At 38.7% G+C, this 22112-nt stretch overlaps 1 protein-coding gene across 1 annotated transcript in view; it reads left to right on the top strand.

Moving 5' to 3' along the window:
• Positions 1-12579, top strand: part of NSUN3 (NOP2/Sun RNA methyltransferase family member 3) — a gene marked incomplete at its 3' end in the record, with an annotated part of 29675 nt that extends 17096 nt beyond the window's left edge. Inside the window, exons 4-5 of the mRNA XM_021714367.1 lie at positions 11565-11719; positions 12458-12579. Of these exons, the coding sequence (XP_021570042.1) occupies positions 11565-11719; positions 12458-12579 (277 nt within the window). The remainder of the gene's footprint in view (positions 1-11564; positions 11720-12457) is intronic.
• Positions 12580-22112: the final 9533 nt, after the last annotated feature.

Genomic DNA, 22112 nt, shown 5'->3' with positions numbered 1-22112 from the left:
CAGAAACAAGTGAATTAATTTATAATGAATTGTAACCCAGTACATTTAAAATATTGTTTGAATATGTAATGAAAATAAAGTTTTTTAATGAAGTTTTTAAGGGATCTTTTCTTACAAGTCTTTAAAATTTATTATTTTACACTTATAGCACATTTTAATTCAGGCTAGTCACATTTCGAGTGCTCATAGCCACAAGTGGCAAAGGATATAGTATTGAACAATACAAAAAGTTCTTTTGAAGTGACCTTATAGTTACCATTATTATTGGTACCAAAGTGTTGCACCTTTTTATAAATATTTACTAAAAGGAGCAAGTCAACATTCACTGTAAATTTTTTTCTTAATGAAATAGATGGGACTTTTTTTTCTAAAACAAATTCAGATTTCCCTGGATGGATACTACTTATTGCTAGATAAGGCAGGCTTCAGCATCAACTCTGGTTTTTGTGTGATGGCTTTATTCTTTTAGATACTGATGCTGCTGACAGAGTAAAAAAATGGAAGTGGTGGGAATTATGTTAGAATTGTTTTACTGGTTCTTTAAACTTCTGATTTATAGCCCCAAATCACATACAGATCTCTGATCAAGCATTATTTTAATTATCTATTAGGAGAGCATTCTTCAAGTCTGTTTTTGATTTTGTTGAAAGTAAAGAATTTGGAACCATCTCAGTTACAAAAGGCAGTGTTGCCTCTTTGCTAGACTCATTCACTTTCTCAGCCAAGACACCAGTGTGTTAAACTGCTCTTGTTTGTTTGATGTTCTGGAGGTTTCTACACCCAGATACTTTTGGCCATAATAAGATCCTGGATGGGTGGAAAGTTTACTTTTCATTTGTAAAGTTGGTGAAGGGTCCAGTGAAAGGAGATGTCCCACTGAGGGGTTCTCCTTCTTTAGAAAGTTGATGATCTGAAAATTGATTTTTTGAAACTATCCAAGCCTGCCTATTCCTTAGAAATTTGTTATGTATCCCCAAGTCATGCTAATCTCAGTTTGAAGACTGCTAATTTATATCTTTCTCTGAGAGCATTCCCTGTTGAAATAGATTAGAAAATGTTTTATAAGAAATGTGAGTTGTGTTGTACTAGCCATTGGCACAAATATATCCGTTTACTGTATATTCAGGAGAAAATATGCTATGTGGATTAGAATTCTGGTTAAAACTCTGCTGTTGAAGCTTGCTGTATTTTATTGTAAGGAATCACAAAAAAAGATTATTTTATAAGGTTGCCTTATTATTATCTAATTTGAGTTGCGGTTTTATGGAATTGTATGTTATAAAGAATATTTGTTTTTACTTCTACTCTGTGTTCTTTGGCAGTGTTCTTATAAGTTACAACCCTTATCATCATTAATTCTGGGTATAACATTTTTAGTATTATAAAAGATGGAAGAGAAATGTCAAATTCAGTTACCATTTTGAAGAGAGGGGATTTTAATCCTAAATTATCCTCATTAGTAGGCTATAAATATTTTACACGTTTATGGTTGCAAAGTTGATTTGATTAGGAACCAAAGGCAAACTGATATATTTTAGGAGTTTGAAGTGGAGAAGAATCTTCCTGTTCTTATATCAAGGGCAATGAGCTACAGGCAGTGTTCCAAGTAAAGTAGCTTTTCATCTAAGTAGGACTAATGATAATGATTTACTAAGAAGTACAGATGTCTTCATGCTGATGCTTTAAAGCCCAAATTAGGTTAGCTACAGTGCTTGAATTTGGAATGCAGAAGCAATGCTAATCAAAGCTTTTATAAGCAAAAAAAAAAAAAAAAAAAAAAGATGACTGCACTAAGTGTGCATTTATACACCAAATTTTGTTAGATCAGTATCGGCATTTATTTGGGGCCAAGAGGCCCATAGCTTTGAATGATTAAAAATCTTGTGTTTTAGGATGATTTTTAAAATTAGTCTATTTTTTCTGTTGGTCCAGCCTCTCTCACCTTTTAGCATAGTGATGGACTGACCATGTTTTCTGTCAACACAGCCTTTGGAATGTCCTGGTCTTGGAAGAAAAAGAGCAAATAATTCTGGTTCTAAATAAGAAAACATTATTTTTTTTTTTTTAATTTGTCAAAAATTTTTTTTATTTTTATTACAAAGATGTGAGGTACAATGAAGGGTTAGGTATACAAACGTTGATTATGCAGGTACACTGGTTGATGAGGTATACCCATCACTCCCCTAGGAGTTTCCCTCAACTGCCAATCCTACCACCCCTCCCCTGACAGTTTCTCACTACAGCCAATCGCTTTCGTATAGTATTATAATTGTTCAAGGTCCGCTTATGAGTGAGAACATGGTTTTCTGTTCTTTGTTTCTACGATAGAACATTTAGTATAATAGACTCTAAATCCATCCAAGTTGCTGCAAAATCCATGTTTGTCTTTCTTTATGGCTGTATAATATTCCATTGTGTATATGTACCACATTTTCTTTTATCCAGTCCAGCTTTGATGGACAACACAGTTGGTTCCAAGTTTTTGCTAATGTGAATAGAGCTGCAACAAACATACGTGTGCAGGTATCTTTTTTGAAAAATGATTTGCATTCTTCTGGGTATATTCCCAGTAGGTGAATTGCTGGGTCATATGAAAGGTCAATTTCGACTTATTTCAGATACTTCCACACTGTCTTCCAGAGAGGTTGCACTAGTTTGTAATCTCACCAGCAGTGCAGAAGGGTTCCTTTTACTCCACATCCTCAGTAGCATCTGTTGTTGTTTTATTAATGATGGCCTATCTTAATGGGGTAAGGTGGTATCTCAGTGTGGTTTTGATTTGCATTTCTCTGATGATGAGTGAGGGTGACACTTCCAGACTTCAGACTTTACTATCAGGCAACCATTATCAAAACAGCCTGGTATTGGTACAAGAACAGGCACATAGACCAATGGAACAGGATAGAGATTCCGGAAGCAAACCCTCAATTTCTCAACCATCTCTTCTTTGACAAAACCTCCAACAGCAACCACTGGGTAGAAGAGAACCTGTTCAGTAAATGGTGCTGGGAAAACTGACTGACCACATGCAGAAGATTGAAACGGGACCCCTACCTATCACTATACACAAAAATTAACTCTAAATGGATCAAAGACCTAAACGTAAAACTTCAAACTAGAAGAATCTTTAAAAATTCAGGAGACCCTTGTAGAAACTGGAACTGGCAACCAATTCCTATTCAGAACCCTGATTAACCATACTTTGAGAAATATGATAGCCAAGTGGGACCTCATCAAACTAACAAGCTTCTGCAAAGCAAAAGAAACTGTCAATAGAGCAGGTAGACAGACCACAGAATGGGAAAAAATATTTACTAACTGTACATCTGACAATGGCCTAACATCTAGGATCTACAAGGAACTCAAATGCACTGAAAGAAAAAAACCAATAGGCTCACTCAAAAGTGGGCAAAAGACATGAATAGACACTTCTGAAAAGAAGATATAAGGACAGGCAACAGACACAAGAAAACATTATTAATTAACTAATGATGACCCAGTGGGAAGCTTGGCCAGGACTATGTCCCTCCAGGTATAAAAATCTCTTTGCTGTCAGTAATGACTTTGACATCTGGTTAGCTTTGGTAGTGGAGACTAGAAAGACTCCTTTCTCTTGAATTGCCCTTGCCCCCTTCCTGCTCCTTCATGTCTCCAGGCCTTTTTACATATTCTACAGGCACCACTATGGCTAACCCCTTTCCATCTTCAGGGTTTACCTCAGGAATCAACTCTCCTGGAAAGCCTTTTCTGAGCTGCATTAGGTGTATCTTCTTTGTGGCAATAATAAAAATAACCATTCTGGAACACTTTGTATGTTCCTAGGACTGTGTTAATCACATTGCATAAATCTGTGCATTTCAAATTTTTTTTTTTTTAGTATTCTCTGCATCCAACGTCTTCTGTATATGTCCATGTATAAACCTTGCTGGGGTCCTAGGGCTCGGAGGAACACTGTCATTGGTAACCATTCATTTAACTCTGCAACCCTGCAAGTTGGGTATTTTTATTTCTGTTTTAAAGATGAAACTGAGACAAAGAGAAGTTAACTAAATTGCCTAAGGGAAGTGGCACAGCTGGGATCTGAACTCAGATTTCCCCTGTTCTGGCTGTTCTGCTGACTGTATTCCACGGTCTCCCAGTGATACTCAACTGCTGACTTGTCTAGTGTTCTGGACACATCCTCTGTCTTCTTCAGCACAGGGACAGCCTCTTATTCATCTTTATGACTGTAGCAACTAGCATTCTGCCTAATCCATAACAAGTGCTTAATAAACCAGAGCCTTAAAGTGGTTGTATTCTCAAATGTATTTTATTCTAATATCAACCAAATTTTAACAAATTTATTGTCACCATTTTGTTCTTTTATGAATTTGTAGCATTGTTTTCCGATTAGATCAAAGAACCTTACCATTAGTCTTCACAGCACTTTTAGTATATAAGACACTATCATTATTCTAATTTTGACACTGAGAGGTGTTAGGTCACACTCCTCAACGAGCCTTCATAATTTTAGGTCAGACCCACCGGGGGTGTGGGTGCCTGGTGTGCAATCTGGTGCTGCGTGAAAGATGCAAAGAATGCGCAGAAGTTAGATTGGAAAATATAGTTTATTTAAAAAGTAAATTAGAGAGAGAGAGAGAGAAAGAGGAGCTTTACCTCTCCAAGGTTGAGAAGGCGGCCAAAGCCAGGAAGCATGGTAACCGCGATGACTCAAAGAACACATGGCCACACCAGCATCTAGTAAGGCAATGGCAAATGGCTGCTTGAGGTAGTCCTTTTAACCATTCCCCTTGATGGAGGCGGGTTGTTAAGGTAGTTGAGTGGTGGTCTGCTCCACATCATCATGCAGGGACAGGTAAGCACAAGTATTGACATCAGGTGATGGATAGCAGGTAGATAGGTGGGCTAGTCATGTGGTTGCTGCCATGGTGGTAGGGTCTGTGTCACAAAGAGCTGATAAGGTTAACTGGGTCTTATGGTAGAGGCAAATACTTGAAATAGAAAATCTAATTAGTACTAAACAAGCTGGGGAGGAGGGTTGTAAAACAATTATCAATAGCTACCTCTGAGAAATCGGTTCTGCCCTTGCCTAGCGATTAGAGTGTAAGTTAAGTGAATTACTAGAGAAAAATGAGATTTAGGCAATGTTAAAAACATAAGATTTAGGCAATGTTAAAATCGCTGCTCATTGGCTATATTAAATCTGCGTTATATCCTTTCATCTCTCCCTCTCGTTATTTTAAAATATTCTTATTTGTACCGGGGAACAGGGATGAAGGTCAGGCTTCTGCAACTATTTCCTGCCGAATAGGGTTGTAGAGATGTCCCCACCTGTCTAGAGTAAGAGGGAGTAATGGGGGGATAGAAGCTCAATGGAGTTGCCAACATCTTTAGTATCTGTATACAAAACACTGTGTACAAGTGTATACTATTAAAATTAATACTACTGTAATAAAGGCCATTATAGCCGCTGTTATGACATAGTCAGGCTTTGATATCTGGTAAAATGTATTTATAGTTACCCCAATGAGCTTAATACTTGTTACAGGAGTAGCAGTTTCCACTGTTGTACCAGTGAATTCCTGAGTCTGTATGTGGATGTCCCCGCAGCTTGTCTTCAAGTTTCTTTGGGTTTTATGATAAGAATTCATAGACAGTTATAAGGGGTTTGTTAATAATGACTTTAACAAGGAAATTCAGTTACTTTGAGGAAATCTGAAGGAAAAAAATTGAAAACATTAGTTTGCAGACACGTACTTAGGTTATAGTTTAGATTGTAGGAAATAATAATGAACAAGAGAATTTAAAACAGGTAGCATAATGATTGATATGTTAGTTAAAGAAGGTGAAGCCCCGAAAACTTTCCCTCTGGAGTTTGGAGATTGGCATCTCTCTACATTTAATGGGAGGTGTGGGAGGAAAGATGGTATTGACCTTCCACCTTTGACAGGGTAATAGTACCTTAAATTTTAATAAAAATAATTAGTAATCCTGGAAGGAGATTTTAAAGTTGTCAGCCATTTGTCAGTGAAAAAGTCCTATAGCTGATCACAAACTGCTGTGAGAGAAATCAATTTACCTGGTCTGCAGGCAGTTTAGGAGGAGGGTGTGGGGTAGGTGCGGTTCTTGAAGCTTTTGTTTCTTGCTCCCCCTTAGAGAGAGTGAATTGAAAACCTGAAGAGTTTAAGTATTAAAGATTTTTTTTTTTTTTGAGTTGGAGTTGGAGCCCGGGTTGGAGTGCAGTGGCATGCTCATGGCCAACACAACCTCGACCTGCTGAACTTAGGCATTCCTTCCATCTCAGCCTTCCAAGTAACTGGAACCACAGGTGTACATTACTATGCCTGGCTTATTTTTTGATTGTAGAGCTGGGGGTCTCACCAAGTTGCCCAGCCTGGTCTCGAACCCCTGGGCTCAGGCTATCCTCTCGCCTTGGCCTCCTAAAGTGCTGGGATTACAGACTCAGCCACTGCACCTGGCCTAAGTATTAAAGGTTTTAAAAGCATAGTGTTAAAACACAGGATTACAGATCATTGTAAAAAGTTACTTATTTAACCAAAGTGATAGTCCAAAGATTTTGAAAATGAAAAAAACTTCGCTTTTTAATAGAGAAGATTTTTTTTTTTTTTTTTTTTGAGTCGGAGTCTTACTCTGTCACCCAGACTGGAGTACAGTGGCCGCTTCTGGCCATCACAGCCTCGACCTGCTGGGCTCTGGCGATCCTTCCGCCTCAGCCTTCCAAGTAGCTGAAACTACAGGCGCGCTCTACTACACCCAGCTCATTTTGATTTATTGTAGAGATGAGGTCTCGCCAAGTTGCCCAGGCGAGTCTCGAACCCGCGGGCTCAGGCAATCCACTCACCTCAGCCTCCCAAAGGCGCGTGATTACAGGCTGAGCCACCGAGCCCAGCCCAATAGAGAAGATTTTAAACAATGAAAACCAACAAACACATGGGAGGTATGGCTGCTCATTGAGTATGTTAAATCCATGTTATGTCCTTCAAGAGGACCATAGAAAGCACTCATAATTACACCTTCTGTCTCCAAAGAGTACAGAAGCACTGGAAATGAGGCAAGATGGTTGTTTTCTGAGTTAGGCGTACTAAAATAAGTGAATGAATGAAGCTGCCAGTTTCAGTTCCTTTCCTTGGACAGATGCTGCTGTGTACAGATGTTCAAGCCTCAGTGACTCTTTCCGGGATTTGTGAAATTCACCCCATGTCCTGATTAGATGGAAAAGTATTAAGATTTGGTTTCTTTTTGACAACTTAAGCATAAAATTAATTGCCTCACTGTAATAAGTGTCAATATATAATATAAGTATTAGTATATATATGACATTTGCTTTATGACACTTTCTATAGCGTATTTTTAAGTTAACCAACCTTAGACCATTTCAAATAAAATCTACATCTAAGCAAAACAATAATATAGCATAAAGCAATAATTCAGCTGGGAGCTATTTTAAAATGCTGAATTGAGAATCTTGACTCAAGCTATAATTTAATGAAAAGCTGTCCTGATTTTCAGTTGTAGTGATATAAATATTCTTTGATATAATCCCATGTTTCAAATCAAGCACATGCTATGTGCAAGTCATTGGATGGTAGGTATAGAGGTGAGGGATAGAGAAATAATTAAGATGTCTGTGACCTTGGGAGCTGTCTTGGACCCGCTTTCACATCCCTGTGGATGTCTATGACTTCATCTTTACTCTCATGCCTCACCTCAAGGCTGGAGGTGCTTGAACTGTTTCCAGGGACCGGAGAAACCCTAGCAAAGGCTCATACCATCCACACATTGTTTGTTGCTAATACTACCACTGCCATGAAGTGTGGAGCCTCTGGCTGGGCTCCAGCTGACAAGCAGAGATGACCACACCTGGGTGCTTGCGGTATCTGGCCGTGGGTACTGCCTGGCGTTTTTAGCAGTTGCCTAGAGGGGCCAGGTACACAAACCCAAAGCAGGTGGGAGTTAGGAATTCTTGGAGTGGACTTTAGCTGTGAGTGGAAGGAGACGAGAAAGACTGCAGATCGTTTGTGCTTCCTCCCTGCTCCACTAACCCCTCCGTTTCTTCGAGGCTCCGTAATTTCAGACTCTACAGATATCCTGAGAAACAGCTCGATTACAAATTCTCTTATATCAGTGCACCCTCCATGATTTACTTTCTTTTATTTCTCTCACTTTTGCTTCCCTAAAATTACACTCCCTCCTTAACACAAACTTGTCTTACATTGTTTTCTGATGATTTCAGACTAGACACCTATTTAAGCTCCATTTGTGAGTCCTCCAAAAGCCACCCAAAATGATCATGCAAACTAAATATAAAAATGTACGCTGTTTATGCAAATGTGCTTTAAGATAGTTTCTACTCCTTTCCTCTTTCCAACAAAAGTGATGCCATCTCCTGAGCACCTCCCATATAGAAATCTGGAGACCTGAGAGTAGAAAAGGTAAACTGTGCACATGAACATCTTTCCTATGAAATAAACAATATTAAGCACTTAAGGAGAAGTACTTTGTGCTACATACAAAGTATGTGAAATGCAATACTCAATTAAGTTTGGTGGAGCACAAAGTATGTTGGTGAAAAAGTGAGAGATGAGCATTGAAAGATTGTCTTGCCAGGCGCAGTGGCCACACCTGTAATCCCAGCACTTTGGGAGGCAGAGGTGAGAGGATTGCCTGAGTCCAGGAGTTCGAGACCAGCCTGGGCAACTTTGTGAGACCTCATCTGTACAACAGATTTTTTAAAAATAGCTGGGTGTGGTGGCACTCACCTGTGGTTTCAGTTACTTGGAAGGCCAGGCAGAAGGATCACCTGAGCCCAGCAGGTTGCCACTGAGCATACCACTGCACTCCAGCCTAGGTGACAGAGTGAGACTCCGACCCCCCCCCAAAAAAGAAAGAAAGGTTGTCTTAAGGTCTCACTATTATGGACCTTGAATTAAAGATTAGCCACTTGAACCTTATTGAGTGGATGATGGGAAGTCATTAAAAGTTTTTTTTAACAGTGCGGGGACAATCAGAAACAAAAGTCTAATGTATAAATGCATATATGTATTTGAGCAAAGGCTTTACAAAAATTTCTTCCCTCGTAGCTTAGATTTTGACCTTCAGTTAATTTTGTAGCATAATTTTCTTGATAACCTGACAGAGATTGTCACTGTGCTTCTAGGTGACATCATTTATGATAAAAATGATTCTGATTGGTAAATTGTAGGTGCCTTGGGAGAAAGAATAAATAAACCCCAGAGACGTGATAGAGATGCCATGCTTTGGTCTTCTTGGATGCGGTGATTCTTATAACAGAGTGTGTCCCTGTGAGGATTCTGGAAGTTGTGCCTATGGTGTAGTTCAATGTTGGTTCCTGTGGGACATGAAGCTTTTAAGCCAGGAGACAGTTTCTGCATCTGCCCCAACATAAGCCTCATCTTCTTGCACCTGAATGACCTCCTGTGTGAACTATGTAAGGTGTTTTATGAGGAAAGAATGCCTTACCCTGCCCTCCTGGAAAACTGAAATTTCTGTCCTTCTTTGTAGGATGATATCAAAGGTGGCCTTTGAAAGTCTGAACGTTTAGTTAAATCAGACCTGAAAATAGTCGAGAAGATCACCTCAAATAATACCAAAAAACCTAGAAAGTGTGGAAGGGTGATATGATTGACTGTCAAAAAAATTGTGAAACTTATGTGTTATAGAAGAAACAAAGAAATCCAGAAGGCAGCTTAGAAAGCATTTGTATATCAGATGGCAGATAAAGGGTTACTATTTATAATATGAAAATGTCTTACGAGTTAATAAGAACAATATAAATAGTGCAGTACAAAAAAATAGGCGAATAATAAGAATAGGCAGTTGCTAGAGAAAAAAGCCCAAATGGCCAATAGTCAAATGAAGAAGTGCTTAGTTCTGCTAGAGATCAAGGAACTGCGACTAATATACAGCAACATCACAGCCCATCTTATATCAGTCACACTTCTTGTGGGATTTGGTAGAGGAACAAGGTAGTATTTATTGAAACTAAAAGTTCCCCTACTCAAACCTATCCACTCCAGTGGTGCTACCCCCTGGCCATAAAAGCACACCATGAAAGGATGGCTGTGTAAAGGTATTTGCTGAGTGTTTCAGTGACAAGTGTGAACACACAACTGCAGGGAAATGGTTGAATAGAGGATGATGCCACGTCTACACCTGTTCTTGTACTGTTGAGTGGCCTTTGAAGTTTATTTACATCTTTACCAGTTGTCCGCCTGGGAGTGTTTCCTCTGAGGTACTGATGTTGCTGGAGAGTAAGGAGGCAGAGAAGTGTGATGGCATCAGCCTGTGTGTTGAGGAATACGTGTATCAGGTTTATCAGGTTGATATCACAGGTTACTTTTGATGGGGCAGTTGGTAGAGGGGGGTAGATGAAGAGTAAGGGGGAAAATGACACTATAAATACAATGATATAAGTCTGTGTACTTCAGATTTTATATGTGAGCATAAAGAAATATGGTGTGATTATTTATCAAACTAAATGGTTATCTGAAGACAGTGGGTTTCAGGTAAACTTAGTGTTCTACCTTTGTATTTTTAGGCATTTAAGGATATGCTTACACATAAATAGGAGTATGTGTGTATATATATATATATGTACATATATATCTGATATGTATTAGGTATATGTTTTAAATATGTATGTTTAAATAAAAGAAAAACAGAACAGCTGTTTCTGGATCATCTGTTGTGGGTCGTCTGTATTAAGAAACCGCAAGTGTGGTGGTTAAAGAGTGGGTAGAGCTCTGGAACTAAGCTGTCTGGATTACTTTCTGTGTGAACCTGGGCAAGCTACCTAGCCTCAGTTTCCTCATCAGTAAAAAAGAAAAAAAAAAAAAAGAGGAGTAATAACAGTTTCTGTCTTTCTCATAAAAGATTAAATTTGTTAGTACATGTAAGGAGCTTAGAACAATGCCTAGCACATAATGAAGACTGAAGAATTGTAAGTAGTTATTATAAACATGTGTTATTGCAGTGTTTGCAGAATTATGCTAGAAGTGTTGCTGAAGGTACCACATTTGATCTTAACAGCAACTCTGTAAGGTAGCTAGGCACAATATCCATTTTATAGATAAGGAAACTCTTGAAGAGTTAAATAACTTTCCTAAAGTCTCCCAGCTCATAATTTGAACTTACATTTCCTATCTTTCTGTATGTGTATTTATGTAATACATTGTTTACTCTTACAAGTTAGCACTTTAGGGTGAGACCTGTGTCTGAAGTACTGGTTGTGTAGCAGAGCTTTGGAAATCCAAAATTCTCTGTAGGTTTTACCTCCAAAATTAAAGTTGATTGATCAAATACTGACAGCTTTTGAGAGGCTGTGTAGGCATGACTGCTGTAAATGTTTTATGTAGTAGGTGTATTTTTGTTTCTAATGCATAAAACAATCATAATGTTTACCTCTGAACCCTATTTCTACATAATTATGGTACATTGATATCCTTCTGAAATTTATTTGCAGAAAGTAGAAATTTAATGATAACTTTGCCTTCATTTGAAACTTTTTAATCCTTTATATTTAGGTTATCTTCATTGTAATGAATACGATGGTCTGAGATTGAGGTGGCTGAGGCAGACACTAGAATCTTTCATCCCACAGCCTTTGATAAATGTAATTAAAGTGTCTGAATTGGATGGCAGAGAAATGGGAGATGCCCAGCCTGAAACATTTGACAAGGTACTTTTATTACATTGTGACAAACTGATGGACTCCCAATGATACCACTATTATGTTGCTTTGTTGTTGTTATTTTCTGTCTGCTCCCAGACAGAGCCTGATACGGTTTCTCAGAACATTGGGAGAGTTTGATAAAGTGGACACGGAAGCAGTTTTCATTTGATGGTTCACGTGGTTCAAAGGAAACGGCGGCACTGGGATTGGGGATTATAGAATGTTTTCTATTTCCAGGTACCTCAGAGATACTCAGGAAAAGATCAGATATTATTTGGGTCAGTACACAAACATGGGCACTGCATTGCTTCAATTCAGTAACATTTCATATCAGAGTGTGACAGTTGAAGAAAAAAAGGTCATTTCAGTAAACTGAAATTGAATTATTAGTTCTTAAAAATAAATGCTGAGAATTCAGAACTATAGTAACTGTTTACAATGAGGAACTTTTGTAAAAGTTTTTGCTGTTGTTGTCAAGACTGTTAAATTAGTAGAAATAGGTAGACTAGTTTTCTCCTCTTCCCACTACGGAAACAACAAACACTGAAAGGAAATTTTTCTGAAAAGCGTTAGTGAGGAAATTTCATGAAGAAGGACTTACTGTGGCATATTTTCAGTTTCAGAAGAAGGATTTTTATTCATTTGCTGTGTGCTTGTTGTGTTTTACGTCGCTACTCTATCGACTTGGTGACTGAGACTGTGTGGTCAGTATGTATTGGCCTTGTTTGTCTTTTTTGGTCCTAGGTATTGGTGGATGCTCCCTGTTCAAATGATCGAAGTTGGTTGTTCTCTTCTGATTCTCAGAAGGCGGCCTGGAGGATAAGTCAGAGGAAAAATTTGCCTGTTCTGCAGGTAGAACTCTTAAGGTAAGGACTGTTAGGACAAAGGCTTCTTTTGGTTTTTGATATAGAAAGAGGTGACAAGACATGTCAAGTTTCCTAATGGAGGGCTTCCTGTGTGGGTGTCAGTGATGATTCCCCCAAAAGCTACACTCAGAAAATCCACAGCCTCTTCCCTTTCAGCCCACTACCCAATGAAATGGAACGTGGCTGTGCATTGCCTTTTAGAGGATACAGACGATTTTTACTGTGGTTCAAAGTTGTTTGTTTAAACTAGGACCATCCCGAGCCTAGGATTCAGCACCATTCTTTCTTTTACCAGAATCTGAGCAGCTCCCCTGTAGGAGTAGCTTTGGACCAGGAATTTTCCAGAAGGGTCTGGCCACTGAGAGATACTTGGTTTCCTTCAGTGAAGAAGTGCTTGAGGACATCCTTGTTCTGCTTCCAAAAGACATTTCAATTTGTAACCTACTCCCAAGTAACTCCTGTTGTTTACTGCTCAACAGAAATTTCCTGGAGTATTAGGCTACAGTTAAATGGTACCGTATCACTCTTCCCTCTTACCTGTAGAATGACAGTGAATGACAGTATGCACTTCTTTTATTTTAAAGATGTGGGGTACAGTTCAGGGCCAAATGTTCATTTTGCAGGTACCTTTGTTGATGAGGAGTGCGTCCCCCACCCTGACGGCATGCACTTCTGACAACCCATGCACTACTTGCAGCTTCTGATTGATGCACAGCAAAGAAAGCATGCTATAACCTAAACATGAGAACCAGTACTAATACATAGTCTTGTTATTGTGCCAGATTATGTATTAGTTTGCTGTGGTGATTCTTGGTGGTACCTACCAGAAGGTGTTCCTAAACATTTCTCATTTGACCATTTGTTTGTATGCTTCTGATGTCAGCCTTTCATATAACGCTATAATATTCTAAAAATTCTATACCTCCTTTCTCTCGGGTTGTTAGCTTTGAAATGGTGCCTAGATTCCTCTTTAAATCATTTTTCTCACCTAAACTTTATTGGTCTGACTTTTTTTTTTTTTTTTGGAGACAGGGTCTCATTCTGTTGCCCAGGCTAGAATGTGGTGGCACAATCATAGGGCAGCCTCTACCTCCTGGGCTCAAGTAATCCTCCCAACTCACCCTCCTGAGTAGCTGGGACTACAAGCGAGTGCCACCACACCTGGCTAATTTTTTTTTTGCAGAGATGGGGTCTTGTTATGCTGCCCAGGCTTGGTCTGGCTTCTTAATTAATTATTCCTGCTCAGGACCAAAGAACTCTTTCTGTTTCAGGAAGCACAGGAAGAGGAGCAGGTCTAGAGATCTGCCAGGCCTGGGTGGACTTGCTCATTGCTCAGAGCAGAACACTGAAAGTGCTTTCTGGCCTGGCACCTACCCCAATGCCAGCAGGTTGCCCACTGTGGCGTGGACCTGAGGATCGGTACTGCTTGCTAGGTTGTTACTAGCATTCTGGTTATTGCCTATTTTCTTTTTTGTAAGTTTTATTTTAAAATAAATAAATATTTTGAAATTGTAAAAAATAATAATGAAATAAAATCTTTGGTTTTTGGTTTTTTTGAGTTGGAGTTTCACTCCGTCGCCCAGACTGGAGTGCAGTGGCCGCTCCCAGCCACCGCAGCCTCGACCTGCTGGGCTCCGGCAATCCTTCCGCCTCAGCCTTCCAAGTAGCCAGAATTACAGGCATGCGCTACCACGCCCGGCTGATTTTTTGATTTATTGTAGAGATGGAGGTCTCGCCAAGTTGCCCAAGTGGGTCTCGAACCCGTGGGCTCAGGCAGTCCACTCGCCTCGGCCTCCCAAAGTGCTGAGATTACAGGCCGAGCCACCGAGCCCGGCCAAATCTTTGTTTTTTAAAATAGCAACAGCAAAAAAAAGTTACTCCTGTTCTTCCGGACCTTGCCATTGTTATGTCTCACACTTCGTCACACGAAGGCTTATGAGCATGGTGATCTCCAGTGTTTTTCAAGCAGCAAGTAAGCAGCCAGGCTTCCCGAGAGTATTATTTTTCTTTATCTCCTGAAAAATCTGCCTTTGACTTCCTTTGTTGTGTTCATTACCAGGTGTTATATTCTGTCTACTGGTTTTCCTCCCATTTTGTCTCAACTCATTGTATTTATTCTGTTTCCTTTATTTTTTCAAACCTATTCTTATTAAAGTTACTAAAGACTCACTAATTGATAAATTGATATATTTTTATCCTAATAATATACTTGATTTTTAAAAAATGTGTTTTACAGGATTTTTGAAATGCATTTTAATTATATAGGTAATACATGGAGACATTTTCATTGTCAAAAATAATCAGATAATGCCACAAAGCAAAGACCTTATTGGCCACATACCCAACCAAATACCAGTTTTCTTCACAGAGTTCACTATTAGACCTAAGTTTGCTTCCAGACTTTTCCTATGCCTTTCCTTACAATTATATATACACAGAGAAATACATTTTAAAAACTGCTATTATCATGTGTATATTGTCCTGTTACTTGTTCTTTTTTATACTTAATTTTTCTTTGTCTTTACCATATAGGTCTACTTTGTTCTCTTTAACTTCTCTGAAATATCCAAGAGGATCAGTCTATTATATTCATTTTCAATTCTTTATTTTTGGATATTTACATTTTTTATTTTATTTTTTAACTTTTACACATTGTTCTTTAATTTGTCTCATCAGACAGGTGAACTCACATTTTTCTTGATTAAATATAACAAGTGGAATTGGCTGGGCTTGGCCTGTAATCCCGTGCTTTGGGAGGCCGAGGTGAGTGGACTTCCTGAGCCCGTGGGTTCCAGACCCGCCTGGGCAACTTGGCGAGACCTCGTCTCTACAATAAATCAAAAAATTAGCCGGGTATGATAGCGCGCACCTGTAGTTCCAGCTACTTGGAAGGCTGAGGCAGAAGGATCGCCGGAGCCCAGCAGGTCGAGGCTGCGGTGGCTGGGAGCGTGCCACTGCACTCCAGTCTGGGTAACAGAGTGAGACTCCAACTCAAAAAATAAAAAAAAGAAGTGGAACTGAGGATCAAATATTTTAATAGTTGTTTGAATTCTCCAAAAAGGCTATACTAGTTTGCACTGCCTGCTGCACTCGACTCTGCTGACTGCTTGTTCCCTCTTAAAATATTCACTTGCCTTGACATTTGTGATAATATGCTGCCTTCATTCTCTCCCTCTTTCTTCAGTTATCATTCCTTCATATTTTTCTTATTTGCGCTAAATCAGCTCATCCTACAAATTTTGGTTTTCTTTAGGCTACAGATGTGGGTCCTCTTTTCTATCTGATGTCTTCAGCTGTTGTCAAGGGCTATCTCTTAAAAATGTGTCTAAGATCAGCTTTTTCTCCTTACTTTTAGATAAGTATATTCAGTGACCTATCAGATCTTCAGACACATAGAACTCAGCTAGTCAAAATAAAACATAATTTCCAATTCTCCCCTAATCCGCCCTCTAAATCAACCAAGCAAAAATTAAAACAGAAACCCCATCAACCTGCCTCTTTCTCCTCCCTCTCTTTTCTGTCTTAGTAAATGCCATACCACCATGTATTTGTTGAGGTCCGAAATCTACCTCCAGCTTCCTCTGTCTCCTGTATTCAGTCAGTCTAAGCCAGCAGCCTCTGTTACCTAAACAGTTCCAGCTGGCTCCAGACTGTCCTCCCATGTGTCTCCAGTTGTGAGCTCTGCTACTTCATTCTCCACAGTGAAGTCAGAGTGGTACATCTGAAATGTAAGTCTCATCCTGTCCTTGTCCTTCTGGAAATCCTGCAGTGCTTCCCCATTACTGGCAAGGTTTCACACTCTTAGTACAACAGTCAAATCCTTTCTTGATCTGGCTCCTCAGACTTCACTAGCCTGGTTGTCTGGTTGTTGACTCTTACTGCATTGTGTTCCCACGGAGCCGTTTCTCTGCACTCTATACAGTTTCTTGGTTCTGAGGCCAGTGCATTTCCTGATCCTTGTGCTTAAGAGTTCTTCTCACTTGCCCTTCCTTCCTTTTCCCCTGGCTAACTCTGATTCTTCAGGCATCAGCTGATTCTTCAGGGATTAGCTCCGACACCTCATCAGATGAAGCCTCCCCTGACTCCCTAGGACTGGGATGGATAGTCCTTGCATGTCCTACCTTCATTTACAAATATGTTTATTGTCAGTTTCTCTGCTAGACACTTGCCTTCAACAAGATTGTAAGTCCCATGGGAGCAGGAATTGTTTTATTTTTATTCCTACTGTATAATGTGGTGCCTGGCATGTATATAGAAGGGGCTCAGTAAATAATTGTTTAAAAACAGTAAATTACAAGGGTTGAGTATTTAGAATTTACAACTGTAATTAAATTGATAGGAAAGTTAATCTGATAAAATATTGATGTAATCGTTATTGTGATACATGGTAATTAGGCATAAATGTAAAGTAATTCGCATAATTTATTTTGATTGGTATTGCTTTTACATAGCCATAGCATGACTTTAGTTCTAATTTGGTTTTTTACTTTATTTAATAAACTTTTCTTGACATCATATTGCATTTCAATCAACATCACATACATACGTATAAGATCATGCACATGCATACACGTCACCTAAGCACCTTCTTATGTCTTAACAACCGATGCTCTTCCTTCATGGTCAGTTCTCTCTTCCATCATCTTATCTCCCAAAAGGAATGGCTTTAGTAGCACATCACTTCCTTAGCAAATTGACAGGCCACAAAACTGACATTTCAATCATGATGAATGTAAGTTTTCAAGCAATCATGGTGTGTGATTGGGAAGAGCCGTTGCACCAGTCATCTCGCGTTCTTTTCTTCAGCACCTGCTTCTGCTGCCCCATCTGTCTCAGAAGTTTTGGAGTGACTTGAAGCAGCTGAATTTCTGAGTCCCTTGCCTGTGTGACTATGATGATAAAGAGGAGACAGCAGGATCCCCAAGCTTATCCGCACAGAGAATGATCTGATTCCTGACATCTACAAGTCTTGGGGTTAAAAAGATAAAGGAAAAAAATGATAATACCAGACACAATCTCTCTTTTATCTCCTGCCCTTGACGTCAAAAAATGAAAAAAATTTATCATCAGGGATAGCTCTATTATATCACTATATCACTTACAAAGAAGTTTCTCTTGCCTGTCTTCCAATCTTCCTCACCTAGTTATTGCATTATCTTCCTTTAACAAAAGCAGTCCTTGCTTTCCACAATAAGAAATAAAAGGTTTTAAATGCAAACATGCCAGAGAGCAATTACATTGATATGAGTGAGTTTCAGTCAAACTGTAAAGGAGGGATAGCAGATCCTTCATTTGCATTTGCAAAGAGCAGTACAAGCAAGCAAATACTGCCTGGCCTGATATTGTGGACTGAAGATGGTACTCAGAAGGGAGGTCAGAAGTGCATAGTGTAGTGAAGAGATAAGTAAGGGAAATGTTCGATAGTACTGTTTCGTCAAAGACTAGACTTGTATCTGCACTTGTGTGTTGGCAGATAGGATGTTCAAAGCTACTTTATACACAAGAGAATTTATGCAGCCTTTAAAAAGAAGGAAGTTTTGTCATTCATGGCAACACAGATGGAACTGGAAGACATAATGCTAAGTGAAATAAGCCAGGCACAGAAAGATAGGTACTGTTTGACTTCACTTACACGTGGAATCTAAAGATCAAGCTCATGGAAGTAGAGTAGGAAGGTGGTTGCCTGAGGCTGGCAGGGAGCTGGAGGGATGAGGAAAAGGAAGAAGTTGCAAAGGGTTAGCCTGGAGGAATACGTTTTAGTGATCTGTTGCCCTGCATGGTGACCACAGTTAATAATGTTGTGTATTTCAAAATTGCTAACGGAATAGATTTTTAACATTTTCATCATAAAATTTAAGTTGATGAGGTGAGGGATATGTGCTTTCTACAATGTTATACATAGACCAAAACATCACATTGTAGCCCATAAACAGTCACAATTACTATTTATTAGTTTTTTAAAAAAGGTACTTTGTGCCCTCCATGGCTGTATATTCATTTACTTTACCAGACATATTTTATATCTATATTCAATAAGCACTCTGTGTAGTGTTCAGAATTTTAGCTTTTGAAAAGACAGTATTCTACAACCAAATATTCTCTTACCCAATATTAATCTTGTACATTTTTGTGAATGTGATCCTTAAATAAAAATTGATATTACATATAATAGAAGGTTTTGGATGTTAAGTTTTTAGAAGGAATGTTAGACATTTAAAAATTGTTGTATTTACAGAACTAAATAATCATAAAAATAGTAATTTAGCTTGCTTTTTTTTAAATCAGGAAACGTTTATTGGAAAATACAATGATGACAGGAGTAAGATCCCCAAACCATATGAGTTTATTGTATACTTAATAAGGACTCTTGGATTTATCCATACAGAAGTGGAAGAGTTAGAATCTTCTATGACATTTATAAATTATGAAGATATCAGTTATAGAAAGTTCTCTCACATGTCTGTTCCCAAAACTCTTTTCAGAAGATGAAAACGAGGGCAGGGACATAAGGAACAACGAGCCAGTTCTATTAATGGAATGTCATTGAAAGTATACCTTATTAAGATTTCTGAAAGCAATTTTTGAGCCATTCATTTCTGAGATATACTCTGTCTGTTCATACTATATGAACATATTCTTTTACCTCACCTGTATTTAGATATATTAAGAAACATTGAGTGGGAAAATATACTGAAAGTGATGTATTTGCAGTCTTTTTAGAAAGTGGCTATGATGTTTGTGCAAGAGAAGTTTACTTGATTTTTAGGTGGGAAAGCACTAACTGAAGAGTATGATTTATAACAAAAATGTAGGTATCTTATTGCAGTAATGTATCATGTCATCCATTTCCTGGGAGAAAATCAATCACATTTAAAATACTGACCCCTTCTGGTTTTCTTTTCTCACTACTTGACAAGTAAAATCTAATTTGTGAACTCACTGAAAAGGAAGCTTAGATTATTCGGTAACGTTTTGAAAATTTGTATAAATCATCCAGATAACAATGCTTAAAAAGTAGTGCTCTGACAGCAAGAATTGTGTTTTAAAAGAAACATTTTAAAAAAAATCAGTAACTCCTATTCTCTCATGCCCTGGAGCCAAGATGAGGAATGCCTAGTGACTGTGGAGCATGGGCCTCCATCATTCAAGACAGTGGCCACAAAGCTGGTGTTCATATTGGAAAAAATATCTTTTTTGGGGGGGCTCAAGGTCTTACTCTGTCACCCAGGCTAGAGTGCAGTGGCAGGGTCACAGCTCACCGCAGCCTCAACCTCCTGGGCTCAGGCGCTCATTCCACCTTACTTCTCAAGTAGCTGGGACTACAGGTGTGCACCAACATGTCCAACTAATTTTTGTTGATTTTTGTAGAGATGAGATCTTGCCATGTTGCCCAGGTTGGTCTCAAACTCTTGGGCTTAAGCAATCCTTCTGTCTTAGCCTCCCAAAGTGTCAGGATTACAGGCATGAGCCACGGTGCCTAACCTGGAAAAAAATCTTTGGATGAGTCTCAAAATTGAAGATTTCTTTCTTTCTTTTCTTTTTTTTTTTTTGAGTTGGAGTCTCACTCTGTTGCCCAAGCTGGAATGCTGTGGCACGCTCATGGCCAACACAGACTCCACCTGCTGGGTTCAGGTGACTCTTCCACCTCAGACTTCCAAGTAGCTGGAACTACAGGCATGCACCACCATGCCTGGCTAATTTTTTCGTTTATTGTAGAGACGAGATCTTGCTAAGTTGCCCTCGCTGGTCTTGAACCCCTGGGCTCAGGTTATCCTCTCACCTCTGTCTCCCATAGTACTGAGATTACAGGCATGAACCACCATGCCCTGCTAGAATTGAAGATTTCTATCACAGCTTCAGCCATGTATATTCTCTTTTTAAAGGCCAAGGGAAACTGCCAGGGGATGGGGTTGGGATTGGCAGTTGAGGGAAACTGCCCGGGGAGGGAGGGGCATACCTTATCAATAAGGGTACCTGCATAATGCACATTTGTATACCTAACCCTGAATTGTACCCCACATCTTTAAAATTAAAAACAATAATAATAATAGCCAAATAATTCAGTGCATTACTTTGTATACTTGTCACCATATGCTTAGTTGTATATTTGGAATCCGGGAAACAAAAGCAAACTACTACTTCAACCACTACTAATAATTCTGTTCCTGTCCCTCCTTGTCTTTCTTCTGCATCTTTTTCTTTCTTCTGTAAGTTAGGTGGCAAAGCTAGAGGTTCTAAGATTAAAAATGTAATTTTTTGGAGGGGGAAGTACACACTTCTTTTCAATGAGAGTTTACTAATCAAAATATTACACAGTAAATGAAATGATAAAAGGCTGAGGAGACATTCAAAACTATAATTTGTAATTATGTTTTTATTCGTAATGGGCAATATGAGTGCAATCTTGAAAATAAGATTTTATCAGCAGTTATTAACTTACTTAACATTTATTATCTACTTTGAATAGCAATTGTTTTTTGCTAAGCACAGCAGATACTAAAACAAGTAGGAAATGATTCTTGTTCTCAAAGTCCTCAGGCCAATTATCATAAAGTTGGTAAAGGACCAAAAGAGGGAACAAACAACTAGGGTGCCGAGGGAGCGAGGGGGACATCTACATTTGTTCATGTTAAGGATGAAGTAGGGGGAAGCAGCAGATCCACGTGTGAAATGAAGGTATTCTTTGGATAATTTTTCCTCATCATGAAAATAATAGTTTCAAAACGCATTTAGAAAGCACAAAGAAATATAAAGAAGAAAATAAGCCACCCATTGAAGGAAAACCATTATTATGCTATATATTATTATATATTATCATACCGTGTTGTATATTATTTTGCTGTATTATGTATTATCATCTTTGGCTGTATATAGTGTTTGGAATCATAGGAATCATAATGATATACAATTTGATTTTTTACACTTTATTATGAACATTTTAGTTATTCAGGAGTCTTTTGAAATGGCTACATCATATTAAATCATTCATTCATTCATCCATTCAGGTAATTAGGAATATATAAGACTCCTCTTTCCTGGCACAATTTGATTAATGCAAGAAATATTTACATATCCTAATGGAAATTAAAATAACAATTTTTTTTTAATGTTCCAGGCAAGAGCTTGGTGACTCTTTGGGGCAGGAGTTCTAGCAGCTGGCCTGTGATCCATTTCACTTTTGATTTCCAGGGGCATGCTCCCATGGAAAGAATGAAGGCAGGTGACCGAGTTAAATCTTTACATAAACACTTTGATAACTGGCCTCCTTGGCAAATAGACTAATGAGTTTTACCAAGACGCTAGTTCTTCCTTACGGCACACTTTGAGCAGAATGTCCCTGGTTAGGATTTGCCTATGGTAAACATAATCTAACATCTATATAGATTTAGGAAGCACGGCTTCCTGGAGAATGTCATGTATCAACTCCCTAAGGTATACTGTAACATAACCTAAATGCTCCCCATTGTGGGAGGTGGCCGGTGAATTTGGCTTAGAGAATTCATCTACTACTCTGAGCTAGAAAGCTCCTGGAA

This window comes from Carlito syrichta, unplaced genomic scaffold (assembly GCF_000164805.1).
Source record: "Carlito syrichta isolate Samal-C Ts95f unplaced genomic scaffold, Tarsius_syrichta-2.0.1 Scaffold305637, whole genome shotgun sequence".
NCBI classification, from domain to species: Eukaryota; Metazoa; Chordata; class Mammalia; order Primates; family Tarsiidae; genus Carlito; species Carlito syrichta.
The sequence above is the reverse complement of the archived record's forward strand: the minus strand, read 5'-3'. Positions and strand labels throughout refer to the sequence as shown.